The following is a 9,763-nucleotide window of genomic DNA, read 5'->3' as shown; positions in this document are numbered from 1 at the left end:
GCTGCAGGGGGTCCGGATGTCCGGGTCGGTTTCCGGATGTCTGAGCTAGTCCAGATGATCTGACTTTGTCCGGAGGGCTGCTGCACTCTTGGTGCGCGGTAGCCGGATCATCTGGGGCCGGGGTCCGGATCATCCGGGACTTGGTCCGGATCATCCTCCATCTTCACGTCATTCGTTCGACCTTGCTCCTTGTGTCCATGGCTAGTTTCTTGGTACCTGAGTATGCAAAGTGTCTCCGGTTGAGGTAGTAACCATGTCTCGTGTGATTCGAAAGGCACTTGCGAGGAGAGATGTCACCTCGGACTCGAGAGCTCTTGCACTTGCATGTGTCATCGGTCCACTTGGCACTTGGGGAGACGAATGTAGGTCCATGGGATGACCTTGGGATGCTCCGCATCAGGTATGGCTCTTAAATCTCGTGCTTCCTTTGCACTGCTTTTGGTGTAAACCGCCAAGACGTATATTTTATGATCCAGAGGCTATACATACATATAGCACTATGTAAGTTCAGCGAAGTCACATATTCGAGAAAGATAAGCTCCGGGAGTTCATTTAAGGTGCAGACATGTAATTTGTATTGCAGTATTAATTGCTACTTTTTTTATTAGCAACACATCAGATTTGGTTAGAGAATTGATCGTACTAAGTAAGTTGATTTCAGAGTTGCACATTAAGTCCGAGCCACTGTAAATCATTTCTTATTTTTATTTTCTTACTCCTTTTCTCCTTACCGTGTACCACTCATTTTTAAATTTTTTTATAACACTATCATCCTGCTGCAACGCGCGGTATATTGTCTAGTTAACTGAATGAGCCGGCCCTGCATGACATGTGCCTTGGCTTGCTTGCATGCTTTTTGGCCAATAACCTGGTAAAAGCAATCAGAAAAAAAATAACCGTGTCGTGCCGGCAGCAAGCCTCACCCCGACTGACGAGCATGTCACATAGCGTGCCACGGTCTAGGCATGACCCGTTTAGTACAGTGTCAGGCACACGTGCGAACGTGCCGACCCACAAAATACGACCCATTTGGCCAGCTCTGTTTGAACCATAGTTTAACAAACCAAACCGGTCTGGCTGGCGGTTGAAGTTTTTGCTAGCCAGACCATCGGTTCATCGATTCATTTACGACAAAAAACTGAAATATTTAAGATGAATTTTCAAATATGTGATGTTAGATCAAATGAATACACTTAATATTGAATATAAATCATTAATAAATCATAAAGTGCAATTTCTTTTTCTCTCTCAACAGGCTTTCGTGCCGCTTTACATATAAAGCAACAACATAAGAAGTACACGACATAACGATATAAGATTGTGATGTAGTCTTCTTAGAAAGCCGATCCCAAGATAATCGGTACACACAAAACACACGCGTCTATGCGTACATGAACACACCGCTACTCTACAACCTAATACACCTATGCTCCACGACAACACCCTCAGGAGGGAGAACGGCGCAAATAGCGTCGATGTTGTTGAGTCTGCAACAGTCAAAGGTCTTCACCTGGAACCATGACACAAAGAGTATAACCATGGCGACGCCTTCAGAAAAAGCATGGTACCCACGGGCGCTGCCGTCGTTGACACTAAAACGCAAAACTTTTTTTTTGACAACTCATCCGAGCCACCACGAGGCCGCCATGATGAGCGCGACGAGGTCAGATCCCTAGATCGAGACGTCACCCCTATGAGAGGGGAAGCACGCCCGAGCCACCCATCGTTAGTTGTTTATTGGGCCTTTAGCATGGCTTGCCTCAACGGTAGGTGTCATATCCCTTGTGATACACCTTTTCTCAAACATTTTTGTGATTTCTTTACTAAAAAGCTGGGAAACCTTAAAAAATAGTGCATCCTGCCGGTTCTTAGTTTTTCATGTCGCACCTCCGGTCCAGTTCGATTTTTACAACTTTGTTTCGAGCGTGGACACACATAGCAGGAGCCCTGCTCTGCCTCACTCTCTCTCCCCACGATGCTGGGTGCGAGCTCAGGCTGGTCCTCTACACCATGAGCTCGGTCCTCGTGTTCACCATGTGGGTGCTCATTGCTGCTGTGTTGTGTCAGACTGTCAGTACTGAGCCAGGTTGGCTGCCGGAGCCATCCCCACCCTCCTTCCCGACAAGCCGCCGCCCTCCCCGCTAGCCTGGAGACAATTTCTCGTCATGGTTGATGTGAACGTGTGCAGCAGCTTCTCCAGGCCGCTGCCGCAGCTCCGCACATCAATTGTTCGATGAAATGTATGGACATTTGAGGTGGAGAAATGGTGTATCCCCCTTGGGTACCATGGTACATTTGTCCAGAAATTCCTATATGGAAAAATTTGATGGATAAACATGGTAGGAAAATGGGGAATGGGCCTTGGGGACGCTCTAACAACTGTACTGTATGCATATAGGGAAATAATGTAAGAAGTAGACAGATCTATGTGAAATACTGAAGAAAGAGGGACCTTCAGCAAATATCACTCATGCTCTCCCTATATATTCAACAAGGTTATATGGCACTGACCCGTGCATTCTTCAGTTCTCTCGTACACAAAGCAGAAAAATCAACTTGTGCCTCGAGTTCTTACTTCTTACTTTCTTAGTAGCCATGAAGATGGAACATGACCTCCATATGACCAAAGGAGAAGAAGAGACCAGCTACTTCAAGAACTCAAGACTTCAGGTTCGATACAATCCTTTTAGCATCCACAATTGGTATTGCCTACAACCTTGACATACCTGCCGTTCTACTCCTAATTCAATGGGTAGATTCTACATCAGCAGTTTATAAAGATTTCCCTTCCATTCATCTTAGGAAAAAGCTTTGGTTCAGACTAAGCCGGTTCTCCAGAAGATTGTGATGGAAATGTGCGTGGATCTCCTCCATCCAACAATGACAATTGTTGACTTAGGCTACTCTTCAAGTGACAACACACTCTTCTTTGTCTCCAATGTGATCGAAGCGGTCAGCCACCACCTTGAGAAATTCAGTCGCCATCCCACTGAGCTTCAGTTCTTTCTCAACGATTTACCAGGCAACGACTTCAACCATGTCTTCCAATCACTTCAACGATTCAACAACTCGATTGATATGGATCACAAGGGAGAGCCAATACCTGCTTTCTACATCGCTGGGTTGCCCAGCTCCTACTATACAAGACTTTTGCCTCGCCGGAGTGTTCATCTCTTTCACTCATCATACTGCCTGCATTGGCGATCTCGGGTACTAGCACCAACAACACACAGCTTACTTGCATAACTTTATTTTTATAATCATCCACATCGGTCCATTTAATTGTGAGAATTTGCTGAATTGACGGAGCTAAGTAGACAGCCCAAAATATATCAATGTGTATCAGAATGTCTGAAAAAAGGCTACATGTTATACACAGCTTCCTGATGGATTAGAGGGCAAGAAAAGATCATATCCCAATGAAGGAAACATCAGCATTGGAGCGACTACCCCACCCTGTGTGGTGAAAATGTACAAAGAGCAGTTTCAGAAGGACATGTTGTTGTTCCTCCAGCTGCGCCATGAAGAACTAGTTGCCAATGGACAAATGGTTCTCACATTTCTTGGGAGGAAACACGATGATGTCTACAGCGCAAGTCTCAACCGTTTATATGGGTTACTTTCACAGTCTGTACAATCTCTTGTTGAGGAGGTACGCAATGATATATCATACTTCTAATAATTATTTGAGGAAACCAATTATTCATTAATGCATACTAATCACGACAGGGGCTCGTGGAGAAAGAAAAGCTGGACTCCTTTAATCTAGCTGTGTATGGGCCATCGATGGATGAAGTTAAGGCAGTGGTCGACCAGAGCCAGCAGTTTGAATTGACTTACATCAAACTGTTTGAAACCAATTGGGATCCTTATGACGACTCGGAGGGCAATGATGTGCACGACAGTGTCCAGAGTGGGATTAACGTCGCAAACTGCTTGAGAGCAGTGATGGAGCCCCTGTTTACAAGCCATTTTGGAGAATCCGTGCTCGATGAGCTCTTCAAGAAGTTTGCATATAACGTCGCTTTGCACCTTGTCAAGGAGAAGACCAAGTACTCTGTCATTACTCTATCACTGAAAAGAAGATGAGGCGTAGACGATCTGTGGTCTTGCAATTTATGTATTTATCAGTCGCCTCCTAAAATATATGCATGAGTCATGGGTTGTGTTATGTTGTTGTTGTATATTAATACTAGGAGAGTTCTTTCCACTACAACTGGGTATAATAATAAGTTCCTCAAATACTAATCTGTATTGCGTTTTAACAGTAATATGTTGATCAAGCCACAAATAAAGGTTATTGACGGCACGCACACTTAACCACTGACACAGGGATCGAGCTAAGGCTCTTCACCTAAGATTCAGAATTTCAGTGAAATTTCCAACAATTCGGTGTGCATGGAAATATTTTTAACCGTAAATATTCAAGCTAGATTCAAACTAACTCCAAAGAAAATTAAAGCTTAATCGAAGTTAGTCAAATTAAGAGAATTTCAATAGATCAAAATCTGTTTGCGAAATTGAAGACATGTAATGCTACAAGGAGTCAATTTTTTTTTAAAAAAAAGGAGGATGACCTCCAGCCTCTGTATCTGGGAGATGCATGCGGCCATTTTATTGATTATTCTCGAGGACCTTACAAAGTAGTACAACAATATGCCTAAATCCGTCATTTTGGCAACATCTGCCGCTACTCCCATCCATATGATGAAACCTGGGCCAAATGCCCAGACCTCTCACCTAAGCCTAACATCTAAAGTCGGAGGCCCTGACCAAGCCACATACCGGGTCCGGGTCACAAACCGGTCCGACGCACTCACATGTGTCGTCGCCGCCATCTTCCACTGGTCCATCTTCAGAGCAGATTGAGGTGCCAACCTTGGCAGGTACCTCCGCCATCGACGGCACCATGACACCAAACGATGACCTCCACCTACGGGAGTCCATCTCCAAGAAACGGACATAGATCCATGCTAGGATAGGGCCGCACCACCGCCGTGGCCCACCACCGCCGTGGCCCACCACCCACAAGCGCCACCCAGCCCCAAGGTTTCCAAAGCGGTGCCTTCAAGAAGGGAAAGGCGTCGTGAGCGCCGTCGCCACCCAAAAAAGTTAGGGCTTTCGCCTGGGAGACCTAGGGGAATGAATGGGAAGTGAGGGGATCAGTCCACACCGACGCCTCCAAGCAGGGGAACGGCGCCCTCAGGCATCGCCGTCGACGCGGCCGGCCATGGCCGACCAGGGATTTCGCCCGAACTAGATCCCCGCCACCAGCAGCGCCTCCTGTACAGAACCGGTGACCCAAGAAAGCGCGGCCCGACGAGGATGACCCGTACGCCGAACAGGGGAGGAGGGGAGGCGCCAGATGACGCGCACCGGCCACCACAGAAACCGCCGCCGGTCGCCAACGACCACCGGATCCCGCCGCCCGCGCACCCGGCATGCCAGATCCACCGCCCGCATGGCTGCTAGCCGGCCGTGCCTTGTCAATGGAGGCGCCGCTCCAGATCCGGAGTTCCCCATGCAGAGGCAGGGCAACCGAGGCCCCGCCACCACCATCCTTGGCGCCCCGGGCTTGCCCGGCGGCTGCCTCAGGCGGCGGCGAGGAAGGGAAGAGGAGGAGGGGCGGCTAGGGAGGAGGAGGGAGGAGGAGGAGGGATGGCTAGGGCTCATTGCAGGATGCTTTTACATATTGTGTGCTTGTTATGTGGGAACGTGCCCCAAGCATCACCTTGGGTTGCACCTTGCTTGCGTTCAAAGGTGTACACCATGTAGCCTTTGTTCATGCCCATGTGCTAGACCATAATGCATCCAGTATGGAGATGGTGCCCACACTCGATTTAGGACAGTATGGAGATGGTCCGCCCAGTGGGCGGGCGTCATGTGGTAGCTTGGCACCAAGATCGAGCATCAACCACCGCCGATGCCATCGAACACTCCACAGATGACCACCAGAAGGAGGCTGTTTCACAAAACCAAAAAGAGGCCAAAAACACGCAACCCTCCATGGTCACACCAGCCGGGATGCAAGACATGGATGTTGATGTGCCGGCTTAGTCTTTCAGAGCTGTTTATAGAGATAGGGTATACGTGTGTTCGCTCATAGAACTATGTGTACATGCGTATGTATGAGCGTTTGATCGTACGTTGGTGTTTGTATTGTGTTCTAAAAAATAGCTACTGATTCCGCCTTTCCCTGCCGCTGTTAGAGGCTAGACCGGGCAAAGCTCTGACACTGATCTATGAAGGTGACTAGATGATGAAAATGTTGTCACTTGGCGGGTTATCACACTCGTGGTGAACGGATCCGAGGAGGCGGCGGCCTCAGCCATGGCGCGGGTGATGCCACCAAACAGGCGTTCGTAGCGCCAAGAGACAATAATGAGCTCACCCATATGCGCTGCACATTGTCACACCAAACAGGCGTTCGTGTTGGCTGTGTGCATCCTAACTATGCAGAGGCCGAGTATGTGCTCATTTTGATTGTATTCGCTTGATGCTTCATTTTGAGTAATAAAATCCACCCTTTATCAAAAAAAATATGCGCCGCACATGCTCGTGCCTCCTCAGACCAATCCAACGCAGTTAGGACTTAATAGGAATCATGCAGCTTGCACGTGGAGGCAATAATTTTGCCCTCACAGTCCCAGGCCACTGCTCCTGCAGCCTGCACTACCTTGTCGATCCCGTTGCCTGAACGAATTAAAAGACCTCCACGTTAAGTTTGATCCAGCCAGCCTGTGGTTTCCTACAGTTAGCCGCGATCGGTTGATGGCTGTCTTTCCTTTGTCCCCCGTGCACCCCGAATCTCAATCCTGGGTGTAGCTTTGATGGAAAGCCATGGAAGCCCTGATGGAATTATGGCGTCTAGCAAGCAGCATCATCAACCAATCAGGGCTATCCAGTGCTTTATGTCATCATGATGACGGAATTGTTCAAGCCAAAAACTAGTTCAACGGCTTCCATTTGTTGGTTCTTTTCGCTAGCAAGTCAGTGTCAATCCGAATTAGACATTCACCCGACCCCCCCCCCCCCCTTCCTTCCACTCCCGTGTCGTCCCTGCGCGGCGACCGGGGAGAAACCCTACTCCACCGCCGCCAGCCACCCGCCCCCCTCTCCCCACCTAGGCACCTCCCCCGCCGCCATCGTCGGCGGCAGGGCCTTCTCATCCCCTCCCATGAAGGGGCCGGCACGACAGTGCTGGCATGACGTGGATGTTGTGCGTCGCGGCGTTGTGGCACGCGGGTCCCGTGTTGGGTGCCGGTGCAGCGGCCGGCTCCAGGCGGCGTGGTGGCTAGCGGGACTCGCAGTGGTGAGTGTGGCGGCGGGGAAGCTTCTGCCAGATCCGCCCCAGGTAAGGTGGTGGAGCGTGCCTGGTCGGCAGGCAGCGTGGGCCATGGTGGCTCTTGCCGACGGCTGCTGCTTCGCCCCTTGCGGCAGTGGCTTCGTGCGGTGGTGGTGCTCTGCCTTGCTCGGGCTTCTGGGCCTTGGCTAGGCAGTGCGGTGGTGCGCGCTTGGGTGAGCTGCAACAATGCAGTGGTGGTAGTTATGCAGGCGGTGTGCAGTGGTGGTGGCGGCTGCCTTCTCTAGGCTCTGTGCCGACGGGATGGTTTAGATCTAGGTTTCATGGTCGGGAGGTCCAGTTCATGGCCTGGGGCGGATTGAAGCGTGTGCTTCGGGTAGGTGAGGACAGGCTTGGCCCGGGATGTGCTCATGGGTGGTGCTCATGCCCCCCTCGCGGTATGGTGCTTGATGGTGGTGGTCGGGTTTGTGATGTGTGGATGCGCGGATCGGCACCGGTGACCACAGAAATGACATCATGTGAGGTAGCGTGGCCAAGGGCTCAGGGCTGGCTCGTCATCGGCCACCGGCAATTCCAGAGTCATGTCACCCCCAGTCCACAGGGCATTGGCTAGGGACACAGGTGTGGGAACCTCCTACGATGGAGGCGCCTACATACCCAGACTCGGGGACTGATGCCGGCCTAGGAGTAGATGGAGTGCCGCCACTCTTCCTACCGCGGTTGAGTGCGTTGTGATGTGAGCGGCGTTCAGTATCGCGACAGGGATACGGGGGTGGTGGCCCCTGATGGCGGTCTGCATGGTTGCTCTCCGACGGGCATTATTGTGGTGGTGGTGGCTCTCCTCCCGGGTTGTATGGGCATAGGGAGGCATTGCGGTGGGTAACTCGGATGTGCCCTCTCTCTCGGTGGGGCAGCATCGTAACCCGGATCTGCGAATCTGAGACCATCACGCTCCTCCTGGCGGCCTCGTGGTGGCACGAGTGAGTTACCAAGAGAAAGCTCCGTGCCTTGGTGCCGACAACAAAGACACCCGTGGGTGTCGTGCTCCTCTTGAAGACGTCTGTGGTTCTTCTCTCTGTGTCACGGTTCCAGGTGAAGACCTTTGTCCAGTGTGGACTCGGCAGTGGCGACGCTCTATGCCGTTCTCCTTCTTGGGGACGTTGTCATGAAGTTTAGTTGTACTAGGTGGTAGCGTGGGGGTGTTTAGTTCTTTCGGTGCTCATTGCTGGTAGCGTAGTCATGTGCCTTCTGCGTGTGCCGGATATCTCATGATTGGCTTTGTAAGAGGGCTACCTCATCTACAGCAGGGTGATCCCATGTCCCCAATATTATTTAACATTGTCGCTGACATGTTAGCGATTCTGATCGAGCGTGCAAAGCAGGACGGATAGCTTGCAAGAGTAGTCCCACACATTGTGGATGGTGGCCTCTATTTTACAATACGCCGATGACACAATTCTTTTTTATGGAACATGATCTGGACAAGGCTCGAAACCTGTAACTCTTGCTTTCAGTGTTTGAGAAAATGTCGGGTTTCAAAATAAACTTCCATACAAGCGAGTTGTTCTGCTTTGGAGAAGCCGTTGAGGCGGCGGCCGATTATGCTGACCTATTTGGTTGCGCACATGGCCAATTCCCGATTAAATATTTGGGAATACCGGTTCATTTTCAACGCCTCACCATTGCAGAGTGGAAGCATGTAGACGAGCGTCTAGAGAAACGGTTCAGCAGTTGGAAAGGCAAACTACTCTTAGTTGGAGGACGGTTGGTTTTGATTAACTCCGTCCTCATAGATATGGTTCTCTATATGCTTTCTTTTTTCCAATTCCCAAAAGGGGTCCTACAAAGACTGGATTATTTCAGATCCAAATTCTTTTCGCAAGGAGACGGTGAAAAGAAAAAAATACAGTCTAGCCAAATGGAGCGTGGTTTGTAGGCCAAAAGACCAAGGTGACCTCGGAATTCATGACCTACATGTCAAAAATGAGGCCCTACTCAGTAAATGGTTGTTCAAACTTCTTACCAAGGACGGTGTTTGCCAAACCTTGCTGCACAACAAGTATTTAGGCCAAAAGGCAGTGTCCCAGGCATTTTGGAAACCCGGGGACTCACACTTTTGGGCTAGTCTAATGGCGGCAAAGAAACATCTCTTTCGCTTTGGGTCTTTTGCGATAAAGGATGAGTCGGAGATTCGTTTTTTGGGAAGACATCTGGCTAGGAAATGCCACTCTCCGAGAACAATATCCGGCCTTATACAACATAGCTCGCGAAAAGAATAATACTATTGCGCAAGTGCTCAGTTCATCCCCGCTGAATATTTTGTTCAGGCGGGATTTGATTGGCCCTCGACTTGTGTCATGGCATAATCTTTTATCCTGACTAGATTTGATTAACCTGACAGAAGGCCGGGATGTGTTTCGCTGGAACCTTACTACATCAAGGTCTTTCACTGTAGACTCT

General features: G+C 49.9%; 1 protein-coding gene across 1 annotated transcript; it reads left to right on the top strand.

Moving 5' to 3' along the window:
• Positions 1 to 2,526: 2,526 nt before the first annotated feature.
• On the top strand, positions 2,527 to 4,180 carry LOC125522501 (anthranilate O-methyltransferase 1). The gene is made up of 4 exons (XM_048687559.2): positions 2,527 to 2,670; positions 2,803 to 3,210; positions 3,380 to 3,652; positions 3,730 to 4,180. The coding sequence occupies exons 1-4, from the start codon at positions 2,596 to 2,598 to the stop codon at positions 4,087 to 4,089; spliced, it is 1,116 nt and encodes a 371-aa protein (XP_048543516.2). The 5' UTR covers positions 2,527 to 2,595; the 3' UTR covers positions 4,090 to 4,180.
• The last annotated feature ends 5,583 nt before the right edge of the window (positions 4,181 to 9,763 follow it).

The sequence above is a fragment of the Triticum urartu genome, chromosome 7A, assembly GCF_056163025.1.
Source record: "Triticum urartu cultivar PI428250 chromosome 7A, HENAU_Tu73, whole genome shotgun sequence".
Classification (NCBI taxonomy): Eukaryota; Viridiplantae; Streptophyta; class Magnoliopsida; order Poales; family Poaceae; genus Triticum; species Triticum urartu.
Note: the sequence above shows the minus strand (reverse complement) of the source record. Positions and strands in the feature narration are given on the sequence as shown.